Raw genomic sequence first — 24,756 nt, forward strand, 5'->3', positions numbered from 1 at the left:
GTTAAGAAGTGGTTAACCACTCAGATCACCTACCCATGACTGCACAGCCTGATCTTGCCCACTCTCTCACAATAGCAAAAGACTGGAGTAAGTAAAACACAGGGTTTTTGGACTGAGGTGCACCATGCATAGCTCAAAGCAAAAGCATACTCCAGAAAATGTGGGGATGACATGAAAGTTTCTAAGGTGAAAATGAAGAAATTCAAATAAAGAATTCTGTAAGATGTTCCAGGATTAAAAGATAGTGACTTCTGGACTGAAAAAGCACATTCACATGTCCAGCACAAATGACAAAAACAGACCAATGACAAGGCAAATCACCATAAAATGTCAGAATTAAAGGGTATAAAAAAAAAGATTCTACAGACTTCCAGTGACATATTTCATATAAAAGACTGCTATTAAAAAGGCATCAAACTTCTTAATGACAACACTGAAAGAAAGCAATAGAGCAATGCCACCAAATTCTCAAGGACAAGTATTTCAAACCTAGAATCTATGCTCAGGATTGAGACTATGAATTAAGTATGAGTATAAAAAGGAGACATCTTCAGACACGCAAGTTCTCAAAAGATTTACCTCCTATATATTCTTTATCAGGAAGCTACTAAAATCTGTGCTCTACAAAACAAGAATACACCAAGAGAAAGAAGATACAACATCTAGGTAACAGGATATCTAATACAACCACAAGATCAGGAAAACCTTAAGGATAATGGTGAAGGTTAAATACTTTGATGACCACTAATGCAAGAGCACTTGTATACAAGAAGTCCAATGTGGACCCTACAGACTATGCCAGGCAAATCTGCTATATGAAGATATATATTAACTAAGTATCCACATATAGATATACTAATGCAACTGTGGAAAAGCTTTTGACTCCATTCATGATAAGACTATAAAACTCAGTAAATGGGGTGCCTGGGTGGCTCAGTCAGTTGAGTGTCTGACTTCGGCTCAGGTCTTGATCTCAGTTTGTGAGTTTGAGCCCCACATTGGGCTGACAGTTCGGAGCCTGGAGCCTGCTTTGGATTCTGTGTCTGCCCCTCCCCCACGCGTGCTCTGTGTGTCTCTCTCTCTGTCTCTGTCTCTCTTTCAAACATAAAATAAAAACATTTAAAAAATCATAAAAAGTCAGTAAACTAAATCGGATGAGAAGATTAATTTCAAGAACCACAAAATTCTATAGAGAAAAAAGGCAGGTATGTAATTATAAAATGTAAATACCAAATACTTAATCAAAATTATGGAAGAATTATGTTGGGAGGATGCGTGAATAGGAGACCGGGAAGGATAAGTAAGCTAAATTCTCATCTTCCATAGCAAGGAATCTGCCTAGATGGTCTAAAATGGATAAATCAAGAAAATACAGATAGGCGTAGAAGAGTAATGCTTCCTTCTTCTGGAGAAAGTTCAATTAGTCTAATTCCTTATCTCTCCACTGACTAGTTTGTGTTTAATACACTGGACATGTTCAGCTCATCTCTATCCTTCTTCCCCCTGGAAACAAACTGCCCACAGCAAACAAGCATGCACTTCTATATTTGCAAGGCCACTCTGCTGGTGTGGCCGAGTTGATGATGAGTGGGTCTGCTGGCCAACCTCCAGAGTTAACAAGCCCATTCTGTTCCATTTTAAGCAATATTCTCCAATCTAGCCTTTCTGAGTAATAAAGTTGACTTGATATTTTTTCCTCTGTCCCTATTACCTTCTCTTGTTAATTTGTTCAGATCCTAGGAAGTAAAGAGGCCTCAACACTTAGTGCACCAACCAGGACCACTGAAAAAATACAGAGGAGTCTATACAGGAGTGAATGAGGTATCTGGTAGGAATGCAGACATTAGTTTGTATGAACAGGTTGGTAGAATCTCATGTCAACACACGTAAGTCACACTGCTGCATCCTGCAAAAGAGTTTGAAGCTGATCACCTGGTATTTTGACTTATCAAGTGTCTTTTGGTTTTATATAAAAACAAGTGACTTTCCATAGAAGTAGAAGCAACATGGGCTTCAAGAGACATCAGCAGCAGGAGAGCCTCAGAAACTTATCAAAAAAGAGTGCCTCAGGGGATAATTACTGTCATTTAGTCTCACTGCAGAAACTGATGTTCTGTTTTAAACATCATCACTGGACATGATAGGCAAGACTGCATTTCCATCAGTACTTATTTGAACTAATCATCATTTTCCCAACCGTAAGTATCCTAAGGTTCCAGACCATCCAATCACCGGAGAGTCAATCATTTTACCCAATATATTTCCCAGTTCTGTTAATGTTGTTCAGATCTCTCAATGCTGCAATCATCTTGTCCATTGTCCATAGGAAAACATTGAGAGGGCATCAACCTATATGAATAGCCCTGTCACGATTCCCTAAATTTCATACAATTAGTCCTCTATCTAAAAACTATAGAAGTTGTATATAACTCGTCTAAAAACAGAATTCTCTATTCAGAAAGAGAGTGCTAGAGATATTAAAGCTCTGGCCCTACCAAAATGGAGAGATCTTGATAAGAACACTGGCTTTCAGATGAGACATGGAAAAGGTGGTACTATGGAGTAAGAACCAAGCCCCAGTATAGGGACTATTCTAGATTATTTAAGTTAAAGACGCTGGACTTTTCACTAATCTACCATATTAAAGCATATGACTGAGTATAAACAAGATCAAAATCATCATCCAGTAATAGTAATGCCTTTAAAAAAATTAACCTGCAGTTTCTAGTCCAGCAGGTAAGGAATTTAGAAGTCACCACTCCAGGGGCACCTGGGTGGCTTAGTCGGTTGAGCATCCAACTTCATCTCAGGTCATGATCTCATGGTTCGTGAATTTGAGCCCCGCATTGGGCTCTGTGATGACAGCTTGGAGCCTGGAGCCTGCTTCGGATTCTGTGTCTCCCTCTCTCTCTGCCCCTTCCCTGCTCACACTCTGTCTCAATCTCAAAAATAAAGAATTTTAAAAAAATTTTTAAAGAAGTCACCACTCCATACTAATAAGAAAGGAAAAAACTTAACTGAAAAATCAACAACTCTTCTTACAGAAATGAGGTTACAAGAAAAACCAGTGTCCCCAAAACTGGAGAGACAAAACGGTGGACACAGAAAAACAACTTGCCAGAGCAGAAACCCACTAGAAGACACCTCTACCGGAACTAATGCTAGGGTAGGAAACACTAAATTATAATCCATCTCCTCCTATATCAAGTAAATAATCTACCCCCATTATTCTTATCCCAGCAAAAATCAACACCTAAAGGATCTACAAACATCTCAAAATTATCTCCGTATTACTTCCCACCTCACCAAAGAACACTGTGAAATGATAACTACTCATCACCAGGTAAGAATACCTATCTGGTTGATGTTGACTAGATGAATATCAATACTTACCTTGGCTGGATACTGGAAAACTGCTGCCTGAAGGCCTTCCTAGGTAATGGAGATTATTAACCTTGTGGAATTTTACCTCCAACCACACCTCTCCATTTTCATTCAACCTGCCCTTTATTTCTACTTGAATCTGGCACCCATGTCAGGTGCAATCCTAACTCTCACTCTTCACTCAAGTAAATGGTCTTAGTAACCTAAGATATAGAACCCAAGTTTATCATTTAAGAGGTTCTGAATTTTGGGGCGCCTGGGTGGCTCAGTCGGTTAAAGTGTCCAACTCTTGGTTTTCCCTCAGGTCATGATCTCACAGTTTGTGAGTTCAAGCCCCACATCAGGCTCCAAGCCAATAGCTCTGAGCCTACTTGGGATTCTCTCTCCCTCTCTCTCAGCCCTTCACCCACTTGCATATGTGTTTGTGTCTGTCTCTCTCTTTCAAAATAAAGAAAGAAATTTTTTTTTAAAAGAGAAGTTCTGAATTTTTATCGACATCAGTTCAATATCTGGCTACCCATGAAAGGTAAAAATCAGATAAATAGTAATAGAAGACCCCTCTCTAACTCAGGAAGAACAATAATATATAAAAGGCACTCAGCAGTCAACCCTGAAGGCAAGTGTTTAATGAAAAGCATGCTGCTGGTCACTCCATCACCTAAAAAGAAGCTACTCCATCCATCCATTAAGCCATGGTTCATTTTCACATGTGACAGTAATCAGGAGTACAAATGGACTGAAGTAAACAAATATAACAGAAAATAGATTGCCCTTGATTAATTCTCTTCTTCTTTATAATAATTATTCAAGATTATTCACAAATTTGCTCTAAAACATCCGAAGGTATTTTTCAAATTTTTCTATAAAATGTTGGGAGGTGATTTTCCTAGCATCTCAAGTTTTAATTAAAATATTGCATACTACCCTTGGGCATTTATAAAAGAGAATTTGTTTTAAGAAGCCATCTGTTATTACCAGGTTATTTTTATAATTAAAAAAAACACCTTAGGAAGAATATACTTCAACGGACAATGAATTTAGACAACTGAAACCACAAAACTGGTGTGGGATAAAAACAAGAGTAGGTCTTCCAATGTCACATGAAAGTTGCTCAAAATCAGTATTAAGAAAATATTTTTAAAATATGCTGCCTTCACTAGAAAAGGAAAGTTATTCCTTCTACTTTCCATTCCCAATATGTCACTGCTGTAATTATTATCCACATGCAAATGAGAACAGTGAATAAAAGTCAATCCATATCAAAAATGCTATTTCAACACCAAAACACACCAAAAAAACCTTTGTCACGACTAATGTTTCAACTAAGAAAATACTGTGATTAAAACTTTTTCAACTTCATTTTTAAAACATAGAAAGCTATTAAGTGTCCATCAACAGATGAAAAGAAAAAATGTAGTTTATACATACAACAGAAAATTATTCAGCCATGAAAAGGAATGAAACTCTATTATATGCTACAACATATATGAACCTTAAAAACATAAGCCAGACACAAAATATTTACTGTTGCATGATTCCACTTATAGGAGACAGCTAGAATAGGCCTAGAATTCATAGACTCAAAACAGAGCTTACTAGGGCATGAGGAAAAAAGGAGGAATAGAAAGTAAATGTTTAACTGGTATGGAGTTACTAGTTGGAATGATGAAAAAGTTCTAGAAATAGATATTGGTGATAATCACACAATATTCTATTCTTAATGCCACTGATTTATATGCTTCAAAATGATTAAAATGGTAAATGTTATGTATATTTTATCACAATGAAAAAAAGGAACACATTGAAATAGCAAATGTCAACAAAACTTGAGAGAAAAAACTGCCAAGAGGCAGGGATGCTTGTTCCCAAATCTGTTTTTTCTAATTGTAATTTTTATAACACAATTGCGTTAAGAAAAATAAATAAATGACTTCAATAAGAAGGAAAAAAGAAAGCTGTAGCTATAAAAACTAGGTTGAATGTTTGCATTCAATAAAAGGAAGCCATAAAAAGCTGCTGTCATATTAGTTTTGGGTAAGACAACCATATGGTCCAACCTAGGATGGTTTGCCTTATGATCTCTTTACTTTAAGATGGTGCCAAAGCAATACACATTCAGCAGAAACTATTCTTCAAATTTTGAACTTTGATCCTTTTCTAGGTTGGCAATATGTAGTAAGATACACTCTCATGATGCTGGGCATGAGCGGGGAACTGCAATTCCCAGCCAGCCATGTGATCATGACAGTAAACAACCTGTACACTTAAAATCATTCTGTACCCATACATTCTATTTTTCACTTTCATACAGTATTCAATAAATTACATGAGATATCTGACACTTTATTATAAAATAAATTTTGTGTTACATGATTTTGCCCAAATGTAAGCTAGTGTAAGGGTTCTGAGCAAGTTTAAGGTCAGCTAGGCTGTGATGTCAGGTAAATTATGTATACTAAATGCATTTTTGACAGGGTATTTTCAATTTACAACAGGTTCATTGAATGCAATCCCATGGTAAGAAGATGTGTACTGGAAAGATCATATTCTGAATTAAGATGCACTCATATTCCTCTGTTAGTAGTTTTAAGTTCCTGTATCACTTAAATGAAAAAACAACTGAAAATCACGAAGGTGACAGCATTGTAATAGTTGAACCAAAGAAAGCCAAAACTCTAACTAGCCATTTCTAACTCAAGAAAAAGGCCTTAAACCTATATCAAAAGAGTCATGAATGAATTACATTTATATTGCTTTTTAATTAAAATGTTTATGACACACACTGATTTTTGTGATTCCTTAATTTAATTAATTTTCAGTTAACTGACCAACTTCCATTCTCAGGCCCATCATCAGGCTTATAATGAATTATAATAATGCCTACCTATACCTCACAGAGTTGCTGAGAAGATTAAAAATGACACTGCACATAGAAATGTTAATTAGCATACTGTAAGGCATATAAAAGTGCTTAATAAATGTTGTATATCATTATTAATCATTATTAATGGGTAAAGAAGGAAGCTATTACAAAACTATTCATTAGGATCCATGGGAAAGGAATGTTTTAGAAATGCTATACAGATGAATTTCCTGAAAAAAAAAAAGCCTCTTGACATTTATATAAAAGCTCTACATTTCTAGTTATCACATGATTCAGAGATCAAAAAATTGAAAGAGAATATTAGCTCCATACCTTCCTAGCTATGTGAACCTGGGCAAATAACTTACAAGAGATTCCATTTTTCATCTTGAAATACCACCTCAGTTTTGTTGTGAAGATTAAATTGTGTAACATATATAAAAAGAACCCAATATATATTTACTTCCTTTTGCCAATTGTGATGCTAATGTAGAAAGAATACCTAAAATATCCTTTAACTAAACACAACACATTTTGCCAAAAAAGGTTTTTCAAGATCTCTAGTTTTTCAGTCTTATTATTAAACATCAATCACCATTATGAGGGTAAAATGTGTGCCATGTCATCTGTAAAGTGGAGGGAATGAACTGAGTAGATTTAGTATGAATTCTAGACACCCCTGGATATGAGTCAGTCCTATCACTTACTACTTCAACCTCAGATAAATAACTTACAATCCCTCTATAACTGCCTCCTCATCTCAGAATAGATGTGAATCAAAAGAGAAATTTAATATGAACATGTAGTTAGAATATATAAACAGTGCCTGACACATAGTACATGCTCAATATACACCTCTTCATTCCCTGACTGAACATCATTGGAACATGTAAAGATAGATTAGGGGAGACTGACATTTTCCTTTATCTTACAGAAATTTTGAATCTAAAAACAATTAGATATTTTATTTTTTTCCTTTACTGTGATAAAATGTATAGAACATAAAAATTGCCATTTTAGTCATATTTAGATATACAATTTAGTGACATTAATTACATTCACAGTGTTATGCAACCATCACCATGCCTCCTTCCAAAACTTTATCACTCCAAACACTCTACCTATTGATTTTTTTTTTAATGTTTATTTTTGAGAGAGAGAGACAGAGCACGAGCAGGGGAAGGGCAGAGACAGAAAGGGAGAAACAGAATCTGAAACAGGCTCCAGGCTCTGGGCTGTCAGGACAGAGTCTGACACGGGGCTCGAACTCGGGAACAGTGAGATCATGACCTGATGAGATCATGACCTGAGGCGAAGTCAGATGCTTAACCGACTGAGCCACCCAGGCACCCCAACGCTCTACACATTTAGCAAAAAGTCCCCATTCCTGACTTCCCCTATCCCCTGAAAACTCCTGTTTACATTACATCTCTGTGAATTTTTCTATTCTGGGTATTTTATGTAAGTATAATCATACTATATTTGTTCTTTGTATCTAGCCTACTTAACTTTGCGTATGTTTTCAAGGTTCATTCATGCACTAAGTAACATGTATCAGCATCTCATGCTATTACATGGCTAAATAATATTCCATTATGCATATATATTTTCTGTTTACTCATTCATCTCTTAATAGACATTGGGTTGTTTCCACACCTTGACTATTATGAATAATGCTACAAAAACTAATAAACAAGTATCTACTTAAGTCATCTTTTTCAATTATTTGGGGTATATTTTGAGGGCACAATTGCTGAGTCATATGTTGACCCCGTATTCAATCTTTTGAAGAACCACCAAACTGTTTTCCATACGAGGCACACCATTTTATATTCCTAACCAGCAATGTACAAAGTTCCAGTTTCTCCAAATACACAAAGCCACACTGCGTTATTTCGTTTTGTGGGTTTGGGCTTATTTACACGAGAATAGGTATAAACTGGTATCTCATTGTGGTTTTGATTTGCAATTCTCTAGTGGCTAATGATGTTAAGCATCTTTTCATGTGCTTCTTGGCTATTTGTATCTCCTCTTTGGTAAGGTCTATTCAAGCATTTTGCCTGTCAACTGAGTTTTGGGGACGGCTTCTGTTGATGTTGAGCTGTAATAGTCCTCTATATAGTCTACATATTAAACCCTTTTCAGATACACGATTTGCAAATATTTTCTCATATTTTGTGGGTTGCCTGTTCACTCTCTTGATAATGTCCATAGAAACACAAAAGTTTTTAATTTTAATCAAGTCCAGTTTATCTGTTTTTTACATTTGTTGCCTGCCTTTTTGGTGTCGTATTTAAGAAATCATTACCAACTCCAAAGTCCTAAAGATATACACCTATCCCTTCTTCAGAGTGTTATAGTTTTGGCTCTTAAATTCAGGTCTCTGACCCATTTAATTTCTGTATATGGTATAAATAATCAAATTTCTTTCTTTTGTATGTGGACATCCAATTTTACCAGCACTTTTTTTTTGAAAAGTGTTCTTTCCCCCACTGAATGGTCTTGGCATTATGGTAAAAAATCAATTGACTATAGATGTGAGGGTTTACTGGACTCATAATTCTATTCCATTTTTCTATACATCTGTTCTTCCACTAAGTATCACACTGTTTCAATGACTATACCTTCATAAGAAGTTTTAAAATTGAGAAGTATGACTCCTCCAACTTTGTTCTTCCTATTCAAAAATGTTGTGGCTGTTCTGGGTCCTTTAAAATTCCTTATGAATTGTATAATGAGTTTTTTTAATTTCTGCAAAACCACCAGTGGAATTTTAATGGGGATTACATTAAATCTGTAGATCATTTTGGGTAGTATTATCCTCTTAAAAATACTGTCTTCCAATTCAGGAGCTCAAGATGTCTTTCCATTTATTAGGTGTTTTTTAGTTTCTTTCTAACCTGTTTTGTAGTTTTCAGTGTGTAAGTCTTGCATGTGCTTCGCTAAATTTGTTCCTTAATATTTTATTTGTGCAGCTATGGTAAACGCAATTATTTTCTTAATTTCTTCCTTGGATTTTTCACTGCTAGTTTGCAGAAATGCAACTAATTTTTGCACACTGATTTTGTATCCTAGAACTTCGCTGAATACTTTTATTAGCTCAAACAGTTTTGGGAAGAGTTTTTTTAGGGTCTACTCTATATACAGTCATAGCTCATTTTATTGTACTTCATCTTATTGTACTTCACAGTTATTTTTTAACAAATTTACAACCCTGTATTGAGCAAGTCTATCAGCACCATTTTTTCAACAGCATTTTCTCATCTTATGTCTCTGTGTCACATTTGGGTAAAATTCACCATATTTCAAACATATTCATTATTATTATACTTGGTATGGTGATCTGTGATCATTGATCTCCAATGTAACCATACCCATATAAGACGGCAGACTTAATTGATAAATGGTACATATGTTCTGACTGTTCCACCAACTAGTTGTTTTCCATTTCCCCCACTCTCCTTGTGATTCTTGGTCTCAGGACCATGAGTTCAGCCCCACACTGGGCAAAAAGCTTTTTTACAAAAAAAAAAAAAAAAAAAAAAATCTTCCAGAAAGGATTCACCATTCTAGACATCATTAAGAACATTCCTGATTCATGGGAAAAGGTCAAAATATTTACATTAATGGGAGTTTGGAGGAAGTTGATTCCAACCCTCATGGATGACTCTGAGGGTTCAAGACTTAAGCAGAGGAAGTAACTGCAGATGTGGTAGAAATAGCAAGAGAACTCGAATCAGAAGTGGAGCTTGAAGATGTGACTGAATTGCTGCAATCTGATGATAAAACATTAACAGATGAAGAGTTGCTTCTTATGGATGAAGAAAGTGGTTTCTTAAGAGAACTGCCAGAGCCACCCCAACTTTAAGCAACCACCACTCTGATCGGTCAGCAGCCAACAACACCAAGGCAATCAGCAAAAAGATTATGACTCCCTGAAAGCTCAGATGATGGCTAGCACTTTTTAGCAATAAAGTATTTTTTAATTAAGAAATGTACATTATTGTTTTAGACATAGTGCTATTGCACACTTAATAAATTACAATTAGCATAAGCATAACTTTTATATCCACTGGGAACTTAAATTCATTTGACTTGCTTTATTGTAATTTGCTTTACTGTGGTGGTCTAGAACCGAACCTGCAGTATCTCTGAGGTGTGCCTATATAAAACCATGCAAACTGAGATAGTTTTACTTCTTCTTTTCCAATTTTGAAGGCTTTTATTTCTTTTTCTTGCCTAATTACTCTGGCTGGAATTTCCAGTACAATGTTGAAGAGAAAAAGCAAAAGTGGGCATCGTGGTTTCATTCTTGAACTTAAGGGAAAATTTTTCAGTCATTCACCATTGAGTATGATATTAACAATAGTTTTGATGTATATGGCCTTTATTACGCTGAGGAAGTGTCCTTCCATTCCTAGTTTATGGCATGATTTTAACATGGAAAGATACTAGAATCACCAAATGCATTTTCTACACCAAGTAAGATGATTATGTGAGTTCTTCCTCCATTCTAGTTATGTGATATAGCACACTGATTGATTTTCATCAGTGGCTTGATTGAGCCACCTTTGCAATCAAGGAATAAATCACACTTGGTCATAATACATAATCCTTTTAATATGTTTCTGGCTTCTGCTTGCTATTTTTTTGACATTTTTTTGCATTTATACTTATCAAGGATACTGTTCTGTAATTGTCTTTTCTGGAAGTGTCTTTGGCTTCAAAATCAGGCTAATGCTGGTCTCATAGGAGTTAGGAAGTACTGCTTGCTGCTTCTTAAATATTTTGGAAAAGTTTAAGAAGGAACGGTATTAATTCTTTATATGCTTGAGGAAATTCATGAGGGAAGCCATCTGGTTTCTGTCTTTTCTTTTTGGAGAGGATTTTTATTACTGGTTCAATCTCCTTACTTGTTGTAGAAGATTTTCTACTTCTTCTTCAATCAGTTTTTGCCATTTGTGTATTTCTAGCAATTTGCCCATTTCATCTAGGCCACCCAGTTTGTGGGTGTATTGTTGCTCTTAATTTTCTTATAGAACTGTTATTATTTCTATAAAGTTGGTGGGAATGTTCATGCTTAAATTTCTGATTTAGTGAATTGAGTCTTCTTTGTTTTCTTACTCAAAGATTTGTCATTTTTGTTAGTATTTTCAGAAAAACTAGTTTTCTGTTTTCTGCTTCATTTATCTCAGATCATTATTTCCTCCCTTCTGCTAACTTCTTTTTCAAAATCCTTCAGGTGTACATTTAGGTTACTAATTTCATATTTTTCTTTGTAATGTAAGCTTTCACAGCCATGAAATTCCCTCTGAGCACTACTTTTGTTGCATCCCATAACTTTTTGTGTATTGTATCTTAATTTTCATTCATTTCAAGGTATTTTCCAATTTCCCTTATCATTTCCTCTATAACCCAATGGCTGTAGAAGAGTGTGTTGCTTAACTTCCACATATTCATACATTTTCGAATTTTCCTTTTGTTACTGATTTCTAGATTTGTTTCACTGTGATCACAGAAGAAACTTGCATGATTTCAATCTTTTCAACTTTCTAAGACTTGTTTGTGGTCTAATCTTGAAAATGTTTCATGTGTACTTGAAAAGCATATATATTCTATTGTAGAGTGTATTATATATGTCTGTTAGGTATAATTGGTTTATAGCACTGTTCAGGTCCTCCATTTCTTCGTTGATCTTCAGTCTGGTTGTTGTAGCCATCACTGAAGTGTAGTATTAAAGTTTCTAATTATTAATGGAGAATTACCTATCTCTCCCTTCAAACCTTTCCACTTTTGTTTCCTATATTTAGGAGCTCTGTTATTAAGTATATATATGCTTATAAATGTTCTATCTTCCTGAGAAATTGAAACCCATCAATATATAATGAGCTTCAGTGTCTACTATAAACTTGTTTGACGTAAAATTGATTTTTTTCTGATGATAATACAGCTACTCCAACCATCTTTGGTTATTAGCATTTGAACAGAATATCTTTTTTTTTTTTTACTTAAATTCAAGTTAGTTAACATATAGTGTAGTATTGATATCAGTAGAATTTAGGGATTCATCACTTACATGTAACACTGAGTGCTCATCCCAACAAGTGTCCTCCTTAATGCCCATCACCCATTCAGCCTATACCTCCACCCACCTCTCCTCCAGCAACTCTCAGTCTGTCCTCTATAAAGTCTCTTATAATCTGCCTCCCTCTCTGTTTCTATCTTATTTTTCCTTCTTTCCCCTATGCTCATCTGTTTTGTTTCTTAAACTGTACATCTGAGCAAAATCACGTGGTATTTGCCTTTCTCTGACTTATTTCACTTAGCATAATACTCTCTAGTTCCATCCACATTGTTGCAAATGACAAGATTTCATTCGTTTTGAATGAAACAATGGCTGAGTAATATTCCATTATACATGTGTGTCACACATGTATCCATCAGTTGATGGACATTTAGGTTCTTTCCATAATTTGGCTATTGTTGATAGTGCTGCTATAAACATGGGTGCATATGCCCCTCTGAACCAGTATTTTTGTATTCTTTGGATAAATACCTAGTAGTGCAATTGTTGGGTCATAGAGTAATTCTAGTTTTAACTTTCTGAGAAACCCCCACCCCATGAGCTTTCCAGAGAATACATACAAATGGCTAACAGACACATGAAAAAATGCTCAGCATCACTCATCATCAGGAAAATACAAATAAAAACCAGAATAAGATACCGCCTCCCACCTGTCAGAATGGCTCAAATTAACAACACAGGCAACAACAAATGTGAGCAAAGATGCAGAGAAAGGATAACCCTCTCACACTGTTGGTGGGAATGAATGGAGTATCTTTTTTCCATCCTTTACTTTCAACTTCATTCTGTCTCTATCAAAAAATGAGTCTCTTATAGACATGATAGGTACAGTTATCTTCTTATCCATTCTGCCAATCTTTGTCTTTTACAGTATAATCTAACTTTTTTTTAAGTAGACTCCACACCCAATGTGGGGCTTGAACTCATGACTATGAGATCAAGAGTTGCATGCTTAGGGGCACCAGGGTGGCTCAGTTGGTTAAGCAGCTGACTTCGGCTCAGGCCATGATCTCACAGTTCATGAGTTCAAGCCCTACACTGGGCTTGCTGCTTTCAGCACACAGCCTGCTTCAGATCCTCTGTTGCTCTCTGTCCCTTCCCTGCTCGCACTCTCTATCTCTCAAAAATAAATGAACATTTATTTGGGTTGCATGAGTGGCTTAGTCAGTTAGGCGTCTGACTCTTGGTTTCAGCTCAGGTCGTGATCTCACAGTTCATGAGTTTAAGCCCCACATTAGGCTTTGAGCTGGTGGTGTGGAGTCTACTTGGGATTCTCTCTCTTGCTCCCTCTCTCTGTCCCTCCCCTGCTTGCACTGTGTCTGTGTCTCTCAGAATAAATAAACTTAAAAAAAAAAAAAAAAAAAATGAACGTTAAAAAAAAAAAAAAGGAAGAACTGCTTGCTTAGGGCACCTGGCTGGCTCAGTCGGAAGAGCATGTGACTCTTGATCATGAGGTTATGAATTCAAGCCCCACATTTGGTGCAGAGAGAACTTAACATCTTAAAAAAAAAAAAAAAGTCACATGCCCTACGACTGAGCCTGCCAGGTGCTCCAATTAATCTATTTGACTTAAAGTAACTACTGATAGGGGTGCCTGGGTGGCTCGGTGGGTGAAGTGTCTGACTCTTGGTTTCAGATTAGTTCATGATCTCACAGTTTGTGTGTTCAAGCCCATCAGGTTCTGAGCTGGTGGTGGGACTCTTTCTCTCCCCACTGCTCTCTGTCCCTCCCGTGCTCTCTCTGTCTCAAAATAAAATAAACTTTAAAAATTAAAAAAATAAATAAATAAAGTAACTACTGGCAAGGAAGGATTTACTTCTGCCATTTAGAAACTATTTGCTTACTGTAGGTCTTAAATGTTTTTTGTTCCTCAATTCCTCCATTACCACATTTTTTGTATTTAATAGATTTTATGCAGTATACCATTTGATTCTCTACCCATTACTTTCCTACACATATTTCAGTTATTTTCTTAATGGTTACCATGGAGACTACAATTAACATCATAAACTTATAATAGCATAATTTGAACAATATCAACATAATGTCAACAGTATACATGATGGTGCTATGTCTCTACTCCTTCTACTTACAGTATTATCATAGATTACACTTTTACACATTACATGACCATTAACATAGATTTATAATCTTCATTCTATACATTTGCTTTTCTTCAATCACATAGGAAAAAATGAGGAGTTACAAACCAAAAGTGAAGTAAAACTATCTTTTATATTTACCTATATAGCTATCATGCTCTTTTTAGCATTTCATGTAAAGCAGATTTACTAATGATGAATTCCTTTTTTTTTTTTTTTTTTTTTTTTGATTTTTTTTTTTTTAAGTAATATCTAATACCCAATTCAGGGCCCAAATCTACAGCCCCAAGATTAAGAGTCACATACTCCACTGACTGAGCCAACCAGGTGCCCCTTCCCTCACTTTTTGTTTACCTGAGAATATCTTAATGTTGACTTCATACTTAAAGAATAGTTTTGTCAAATATCAAATTGTTTGATATTTTCTCTCTCAGAACTTACATCAGCACACTGCTTTCTGGTTCCAAGGTTTTGCATGAAAAATCAATTGTTAATCTTATTAAAGATCCCTTGTATGCTAAGAGACACTACTCTTGTTGCTGCTTTCAAGATTCTCTATTTGTCTGTGGCTTTTGACAATCATACTATCATGTGTCTCATTGTAGGCTTCTTTGAAATTAATCTGCCTGGAGTTCATTGAGTTTCTTGGATATACAGATTCATGTCTTTCACATCAAATTTGGTACGTTTTAGTAATTATTTCTCCAAATATTCTTTCTCTTTCTCTCTCCCTTCTCCTTTTGGGACAATCATAATGCAAATGTTGTTCTCCTTAGTGATATCCCACAGGTCCTTCAGGCTCTATTCACTTTTCCTCATTCTTTTTTTCTTTTTCTTCTCAGACACAATAATTCACTTTGTTTCATCTCCAGGTTCACTCATTCTTTCCTGCCTACCCCTATCTGATGCTGCATCCCTCCAGAAAATTTTTTAATATCAGTTATTGTACTTTTTAGCTCCAGAATTACAATTTAGTTCCTTTTGATAATTTCTAGATCTTTATTACTATCTCAATTTGTTGATACATCATTTTCTAGAATTCTTTTAGTTTCTAAAACTTTTAGTTGTTTGTCCATACTTTCCACTAGCTCTTTGAGCATGTTTCCAAAAATTGATTTAAAATATTTGCCTATGGAGCACCTGGGTGGCTCAGTTGGTTAAGCTTCTGATTCCAGCTCAGGTCATGGTCTCTCATGGTTGTGAGATCCATTTGTGAGATCCTTTGCCAGGCTCTGGGCTGAGAATGGAGACTGCTTAAGATTCTCTCTCCTTCTGCCTTTTTCCCCCACTCCTGTGCACTCTCTCTCTTTCTAAAAATTAAAATTATATGTATTTAAAAAAGAGCCATGAAAATCTGAAGCAAACATCTAATCATAAATTTATAGGTTCCAAGATATCTTACATTCTAGAGAAGTTGTAGAGGTTAGATAAATTCATGGTACTTGATTGGCATATTAACTCTTGTTCCTTAAAGGACTTTTTATTTTCCCTCTATTTCAATCATAGTTATCTTATTCTTACCACAAACACCCTTAACAGTCTGCTCAACTGTTCATATTATATCATGTTTAAAAATACAACAGATTTAGTCAACTTTATAAATACACAGACCTCTATAAATGTCTCATTATAAAGTATAATTTGCCAACAGATTTCTATCACAAAAAAAATCATGCCATGTCAACAAAATTTATAATTTCCCGTTAAAGATTAATTTGTTCTAATACATATAAGAACTTCATTCCACTAGTGGGTGATCGTATATATAGCAGAAATGATCAGGACAGATATTAAAACAAATAACGGTGTTATTGCACAATTTGCCTTTGCAGACAGAACAGTCTGCATTTTACCATTTTTAATACATAAATTAGATTGACACACCCAGTACTGCTTAAGACAGAATCTCCCCAAATTCCTTCTAATACTGAGCTTTCAATTAATTCATATGTAATGTTTAAATTTAGCGATCTTCTTCTAAGTTCATTTCAGATCAGATTTAAATCTAGGACTTTGCCAATATTCTGCTTTTACTGGGAAGTGTCAGGACTACACCCCACTTCTAAATTTAAACTTTAATCCTAACAAGTTCTTGAATGAAATTATTAATTAACTCTTTCTTTCAAAAATGTTTGTCAAGAAAACCGTAGCTGGAGTGGGAAACGTGCAGGGCCTCTGCCCTCACAGAGCAGGCCCCCTTATTCAAAGTCTTTTGGAGTGGGAAAGTCAAAAGATGGAAGAGATTTTTGAGAATCTAAGCTTTAAACCCCAGTTCCACCACTTGCTAAACATTAGGCAAGTTAATTAATCTTTCTAACCTTTAATTTCTCCCTTTACAAAATGAGTTTAATACCAACTATTTCACAAAGTTACTTCAAGGGTTACATGTTAAAATACAGTAAGTACCTAGTACAAAACTGGGAACATTACTAAATATTCACAATATTCACAAATCTAGAGCCTGGCACATAGAATCCATTCAATACTCATGAATGAATAATCCACTCTGAGACAAAAAAATTTTAAATGGCATTTCCAAAGGAAGTGCATCAAAGATAAAATATAGTATTTTAATCCAATTATTGTTCCAAATATGGGTAATGAGCAGCTTTTACTTCATTCTACACTCCTTAATTTGGACTTTCATTTATGCTTTAAAATATGTATTTTGAAGCACATAAGTATATCATCTAGTAATGTAAAAGGGGAATTAAAAGTCAATTTTTAAAACCTCATACTAACCCAAAATGCATACTATTGGAACCTAAAGCCAAATTTGGTATAAAATTTAACTAACAAAAAAATAAATAAAATGGCTTGTCCCAGAAATTCAGGCACTCACTACAAAACACACCAAAGTTATTTATCAATTTTACTGAACCAACCACTCATGGGTACAAAAAACAAGATGGCTTATTTTAGTCTCTGAGCATTATTTTTAACATATAATAATGTGTTAAAGTGTAGCTTCAAGCAAACATTTTGAGTTAATCAGAGTAAAACCATTTTATAGATGCTAATATTTACCTGTTTGAGTCCTTCATCAGTAAGTTTGTCCTGGTTGCCTACATGAACTTTCTGAAGTAAAGGACAATGAGAGGCAACCGCAATAATAGAAGTGTCAGAAAGCTGTTTACACCTGTAGGCTGTATACCTAAGAAGTCCAGGACACTTAAATGCTAGAACACATACGCCTGTATCAGACATACTGCGACAATCAGAAATGTTGATTTCAATTATATTCTGACTTCTTGATGCAATTTTTTCCAATAATTCATCAGTGACCTAGGAGGAAAAAAAGGAATAAGTTTAAACTTTTGCTAAAAGTAGAAACTTACTTTCCATTCTTTTATTAAGTTTTCCCCCAATAAGTAATAATTAGATTACAGCATGAAAACCACAATCAAAAGAAAACCTTCTTATTGAATATTAAAGCATAACAAGAACTGTGGTATAGTATAAAATGCATACTTAGTCTTTGTTTCTAATTCCTAGAACAGAGCCTCCACAACTCTTGGAATTTCCTGATTGATAGGAGTGTCCTTTGTTATTCATAACAAGCCCCTTTTGACCACACCTGAGTTTATACTAATGAAATGACTTAAACGGGGGCCCCTAGATGATACCTTTAGGATGAGGTCTGGTCACCAGAAAAACCATGTGATTAGAAAGTGGTAACTGTCAGCCTCAACCCCTGACTTCCTGGGAGGGTACAGGAGCTAGAGACTAGGTTAGAAAAACTTTTCAACAATGAAAATTGAAGAGCTTCTAGGTTGGCGAACACCTTAAGGAGCCAGGAGGGTGACAGGCCCACAGACTCTATGGAAGCTCCACATCTTCTCCACCCCCCGTACTTTGTCCTAGGCATCTTTTCCATTTGGCCAGTCCTGAGCTGTATCCTTTACAATAAACCAGTAAAAGTATTTTCCTGAGTTCTGTAAGTCATTTTAGCAAATTATCAAACCTGAGGAAAGACTAGAGGGAACTCTTGAAGTCACAGCTGGTCAGTGAGAACTACTGGTGACTCCTGGGACTCATGAGGGGTATATGAAGAGGGGACAGTCTTATAGGACTAAAGCCCATAATCGGTGAGGTCTGCATTAACCCCAGGAGTTGGTGTCAGAATTGCACTGAATTGTTAGATACCCAGTTATTATCAGAGATTTTTTTAGAATGAAAAAAACTCCACACATCTGGTGTCATAAGTGGTATGGAAAAACACCAAGCAAAAATATATGTGTTAATTTTCATTGAAAGCCTAAGATCTATCCTTATCAGGAAAGTTACTTTAACTTTCAAAGTTAAATTTTGAAAAAGTTTGAATACACAAAATTATACTGAGATTTTAATTGCTTTGTTTTCTATTTTTAACCCAGCAAACAGTGTGTATCAGTCATCACATTATATGAATTGTAACTTATTATACCTAGTATTAGATGATCCCTACCACAAAATATAAATTTTAATTGTTTTACTACTTTTTAATTTAAACTTTATTTTTTATTTTTTTAATATACATTTATTTTTGAAAGAGAGAGAGAGAAAGAGACACACAGAGTACAAGTGGGGAAAGGGCAGAGAGAGAGGAAGACAGACTCTGAAACAGGCTCCAGGCTCTGAGCTGTTATCATAGGGACTGATGTGGGACTCAAACTTGGGAATGGCGAGATCATGACCTGAGCTGAAGTCACCACTTAACCAACTGAGACACCCAGGTGCCCCTTTAAAAAAAAAAAAAAAATTAACGTTTATTCATTTTTGAGACACAACGAGAGACATAGCATGAGTGAGGGAGGGGCAGAGAGACAGGTAGACATAGAATCTGAAGAAGGCTCCAGGCTGTGAGTATCAGCACAGAGCCTAACACAGGGCTCGAACTCACAGATGCAGAATCATGACGTGAGCTGAAGTAGGACACCAAGCCAAACAGGCGTCCCTTTACTACTTCTATCAGAATACTACCTCATATATATATATAGAAAATACATCATTTTGTTTATGAACACATCCAAGATTACATACAAATGTCCATATCAAATACCTTTTATCAAAAAAACCCTCAAAGCTAGAGGTGCTTTAAGTGTCCAACTCAGCTCAGATCATAATCTCAGGGTTCATGGGTTTGGGCCCCACATCAGGCTCTGTGTTGACAGCTCAGACTGGAACCTGCTTCAGATTCTGTGTCTCCCTCTCTCTCTGCCCCTCCCCTGCTCGCACTCTGTCTCTGTCTCTCAAAAAAATAAATTAAAAAATGTTAAACAAAATTTGTTTTAATTTATATAAAAAACATACCTCAAAGCTAAGTATGAGTAACCTTAGAATTCATGTGGTAAAAAACTCACATGGCCGTCTGAATTTTAAACATAATTTTTAAAAAATCAACCTGTACATATTCTATACCCAATCATGGAATAAGTCACAGGGATGAAAGGTACAGCATAGGGTGTATAGTGAATGGTGTGGTAATAGCCTTGTACAGTGAGAGATGGCAGCTACACTTGGGATGAGCACATCATTACGTATAGAGTTGTCAAATCACTATGTTGTACACCTGTAAAAGTATACTTCAATAAAAAATAAGTAAGTAAACAAATAAAAAAGAAAAAGAGGGTTAATATTATTCAAGTCCCCTGAGTACAAATAATGGTCAAAGAAGATGCACATGATGAAATTTATTTATTTTTTTTTAATTTTTTTAACGTTTATTTATTTTTGAGACAAAGAGAGACAGAGCATGAATGGGGGAGGGGCAGAGAGAGAGGGAGACACAGAATCGGAAGCAGGCTCCAGGCTCTGAGCGGTCAGCCCAGAGCCCGACGCGGGGCTCGAACTCACGGACTGCGAGATCGTGACCTGAGCTGAAGTCGGACGTTTAACCGACTGAGCCACCCAGGCGCCCCGCACATGAAGAAATTTAGAACAGAAGTAAAGAACTGTAGTGCTGAGGAGCACTAAAAGTAAGAGACAAGGCTGAAACTACCTTTATGCTCCCTGGAAAAAGCATAAATATAGACAGTTACCTTCAAAGTTAAAACCTGGACATAGCTCTCCTTTTATCTTTTCTTCTTTTTTCATCTCCAGACATAACTACCAATAGAAGGGTAAAGCTATTCTTAGCCTGAGTTTGTAACAAACAGCTCAGATATCCAAGAGTACTAAAGAGCCAATGGATTATTTCACATTACTTCTTTCCACTCTACCAGCCACAATAACTAAATACTCACTATTCTCCCTGGACACAAATTTCATGGACCCAGGCAGGGAAATGACTAATTCCGTAATTATTTCAGCTTCTAACCAATGAGGCAGAAAAACAAAAAGAAAACTTACACATAAATGTCCAGGATTTGCTTATTTTGTTTAAAGTGAACGAGTGATACACACACACACCCCCCACGTAAACTAGTAGTGGTATGCTGCATGCAGTTGGCTTGTACCAACTCACAAGAGCCTGCAATGTGTACCTCTTTCCAAATCAGGGACATCACCGCATTCAGTGATACCACATCCGTAGCCTCAAATAGGCCATGGTGGGAGCATTTGCACCACAAAAACTAGCAAATATTACAAATTACAGCTTTCTATTTGTTTGTTTTTGAAAGGAGTTGTTAAACATGTGGCAGCACACCAGTACCTAACAGTATCATGGATTTAGAACAGGTTCAGTACTCCAATAAAATCCTACTCTTATTGAATATTTTTATGCATTTCAATGCCAAGTTCTAACAATCAAGTCCAAAAGAAGTTCTAACAACCAAGTCCAAGTCCAAAAGAAAAAAACAACAAGTCCAACAAATTGTATGTAATAAGCACTATTAACTCTACCTTTTTTCCTAACTTATGCCACCATATGAACACATTGGGCAGCCAGGCAATAGGGAAGATTAGAAAATTAATCAAAAGGAAAATAAAAACAAGATATCTTAGCCCATTTTGCTTCTATTTATTCATCTATAACAGTAGTGTGAGAATGCTTAAACTATTGGGGCACCTGGGTGGCTCAGTCAGTTAAGTGTCTGACTCTGTTTCAGCTCAGGTCATGATCTCACGGTTCATAGGATTGAGCCCCACATTGAGCTCTGCACTGACAGTGCAGAGCCTGCTTGGGATTCTCTCTCTTCCTCGCTCTCTGCCCCTCCCCCGATCTCTCACTCACACACACACACACTCTCACTCTCTCACTCAAAATAAACTAAAATTCTTCAACAAAAAAATTTTTAAAAAATACTTATACTATTCACCTATAACAACAGTGTAAAGATACTATAATTAATAGTATAATAATAACACATTAAAAGGGATAATAATAGTATCAACTCAAAACGTTGTTGGAAGGTTCAAATGCTTTAGTATGTGTAAAGCCCAGAGAACAGTACATGGCATATCAGCAGTACTATATATACTTATGCCATCATGTTCTACTACTAAACTAAAATTCATGATATAATTCCTACAAAAAGGGGGGGAAAGCTTAATAACTTTCTTTAAACGTAATGAAAAAAGGGAGAAGACAAAGAGGACTTAGACAAAAGGATTAAGAAGCAACCCAAAATTACCAATCCACATTAAATATCTTCTTCACCACAAGAACCTAGCTATAACATAAATTCACACAAAAAAATTACTGAAGCATGGAATTATAAGTTACAGTCATTCGAACTATCTTGAAAAACTCCAACATGAAAGAAATGATTTCTGAAGAGAAATAAAGATATTTGTTGGGTAGGCCAAGGTGTTTCTTAGAATTAGATTCCATACCTGCTGACGACTACTAAGATCCAGCTGCTTCCAAAACTGGAAATCTAAACAAAGGTCACGCCAGTACTTGCAAACCAACGAGGCAGAAAGGCAACGCTCATCCAGGGATAAATTGGAAAATATCTGTAAATAAAAAAGGAACCATATAATATGTGCTAAATACTTCAAAAGCACAGGAACAGGTTTTTGTTAATTAGAAAAAATTAACTTTTAAAACAGAAAACCATCTTGAATACAAGTGGCCATTGTTAGAAAAGTCATCATTAGGGACAGCCCTAAAGAGGGTATGAGAGTTAAGAATGTGTGTTAACATTACCTTCTATGTAAAAAGAGTGGGTGTGAGAGCAGGGGGATTTCTTTCTAGAGAGAGAAAATGTGTGTTTGCCAGTATTAAAATTTTTACAATTAAGGTATGTATCAATAAATACAATGTGTGGACCATATTGGGATCCTGAACTGAACCAACTATAAGAAGGTTCTTCTGAGACAATCAGATAAAACTGAACACAAGATATTAGAAATCAGAAAATTATTATTCACTTTTTAAGCTTTGATTATATTGTAGTTATATTCATACTGTGGTTACGTTTTATAAAAGTATTATGCATTTTAGATATATACTTTAGTGTTTATAAATAAAATGATATCTAGAATTTGCTTTCAGATACCTTATCAAAAACAAAAAAAAGTTGGTGAAAAAGAAAACAAGAAAGGCAGAATACTGAAAACTAATAAAACTGGTTGAAGATACATGGTGGAGGGCAGGTTAATTATAGTATTTTCTACTTTGGTTTGTATATGATAATTTCCATAACACTAAGTAAAAATTTTAACCAGAACATGTGCTCTAACACTAAATTGTCTTATGCTGGGTTTAAATCATGGCTCCACCATTTATTATCTATGCAACCTTGGACAAATTACTTACTCTCTCTGTACCTCAATTTATCTTTAAAATGGGGATAATAGGGATTGCCTGGGTGGCTGACCTCATCTCAGGTCATGATCTCACCATTCATGATTCTGAGCCCCACATTGGGCTCTCTGCTGTCAGCATGGAGACCACTTCAGATCCTCTGTCCCCCTCTCTTCTGCCCCTCCCCTGCTCTCATTCTCTCTCAAAAATAAACATTAAAAATAATAACAATGATAAATAAAATAAAATGGGGATAATATAGTATTGACCTGATAGAGTTATTGTGAGGACTAAAGGAGTTCAAAGTTTTGGAAACAGTATCTGGAGCAGAGTAAATAGTATATAAATGATTCCTATCATTACTATGACCTAAAGTGGTAAGCCTCTGGGCAGGCAAAAGTTGTAGACATCTCAGCTAGAATCTCTACTATATTTAAATCTTAAGCCTGGGGAAAATAACTACCTTCTCTTCACAGCTACCATTCTTTTTCCAAGGGTCTACTGAGAAATAAAAAATATGTGTAAGAATCACCAGCAAAGATGACATTAAGCCCACTACAATCTCTCACTCCCACTCATGACAACTAAAACCTATGGACAACATACTAAAAGCAATTAACTCAGGACTCCAAAAGGTTAGTAAATAGGGGCACCTGGCTGGCTCAGTCAGTAGAGCTCACAACTCTTGATCTTGGGGTTGTGAGTTTGAACCCCACAGGAGGCATAGAGATTACTTAAAAATAAAATCTTTTTAAAAAGTTTTTAAACATTAAAAATAAATAAAAGGTTGGGTGCCTGGATGGCTCAGATGGTTAAGCATCTGACCTTTGATTTCAGCTGGGTCATGATATCACAGTTAGGGAGACTGGGCCCTGAATCCAACTCTGCGCTGATTATCACAGAGACTGCTTGGAATTCTCTCCCCCTCTCTCTGCCCCTCCCCCATGCTCTCTCAATAAACATTAAACTCAAACTCATGCTCTCAAAATAAACATCAAACAAATAAATAAATGTTAGTAACAGATGGATTGGGGAAGTGAGCCAAAACTTAAAGAATAGTCAGTAATAGGAATGAGTTTCCTGAGTTTTTTTTTTTTTTTTTCTCCCATCATGGAATAGGATGGCCCCTGTGCAGAACTGTACATAAGACACAACTAAACTACAGAGATAAAACCATCTTTCTGGACAGAATGTGAGACAGAAAATGTGAGAACCTTCATTTTGGGTTTTCTTTCTTTTCCCTTTTCTTTTCTCTCTCTGTTGGCCATGTCCCAATACAGCCTAAGTCACAGAGCTGCAATGTGGCAGCTGTGTAGACACCTAAAACTCTGAAAGTAAAACCATTTTTCTGGCCAGTAGAACCAGCAAAGAGAACTCTGTGGACCAAAGAGTGTGCAAGGAATCCTCACTACCTTTTTTGCCACAAGGCAATGGGATGACATATTTAAAGTGCTGAAAGGAAAACTGTTAAGAACTCTGTATATCTGGCAAAACTATTCTTCAAAAATAATGGAGAAATTAAAATATTCCCAGATGAGCACCTGGGTGGCTCACCAACTGACTTTGGCTCAGGTCATGATCTGATAGTTCATGGGTTCGAGCCCCGCATCAGGCTCTGTGCTGACAGCTCAGAGCCTGGAGCCTGCTT

At 35.9% G+C, this 24,756-nt stretch overlaps 1 protein-coding gene across 3 annotated transcripts in view; it reads right to left on the minus strand.

Moving 5' to 3' along the window:
* Positions 1 to 24,756, minus strand: part of FBXL17 (F-box and leucine rich repeat protein 17) — a 496,901-nt gene that overhangs the window by 454,323 nt on the left and 17,822 nt on the right. For all 3 annotated transcript variants that reach the window (XM_042944694.1, XM_042944688.1, XM_042944699.1), the window contains exons 2-3: positions 22,193 to 22,315; positions 17,462 to 17,719 (exon numbers count right to left, since the gene is read on the minus strand). In XM_042944694.1, coding sequence (XP_042800628.1) covers positions 17,462 to 17,719; positions 22,193 to 22,315 — 381 coding nt within the window. The remainder of the gene's footprint in view (positions 1 to 17,461; positions 17,720 to 22,192; positions 22,316 to 24,756) is intronic.

The sequence above is a fragment of the Panthera leo genome, chromosome A1 (assembly GCF_018350215.1).
Source record: "Panthera leo isolate Ple1 chromosome A1, P.leo_Ple1_pat1.1, whole genome shotgun sequence".
NCBI classification, from domain to species: domain Eukaryota; kingdom Metazoa; phylum Chordata; class Mammalia; order Carnivora; family Felidae; genus Panthera; species Panthera leo.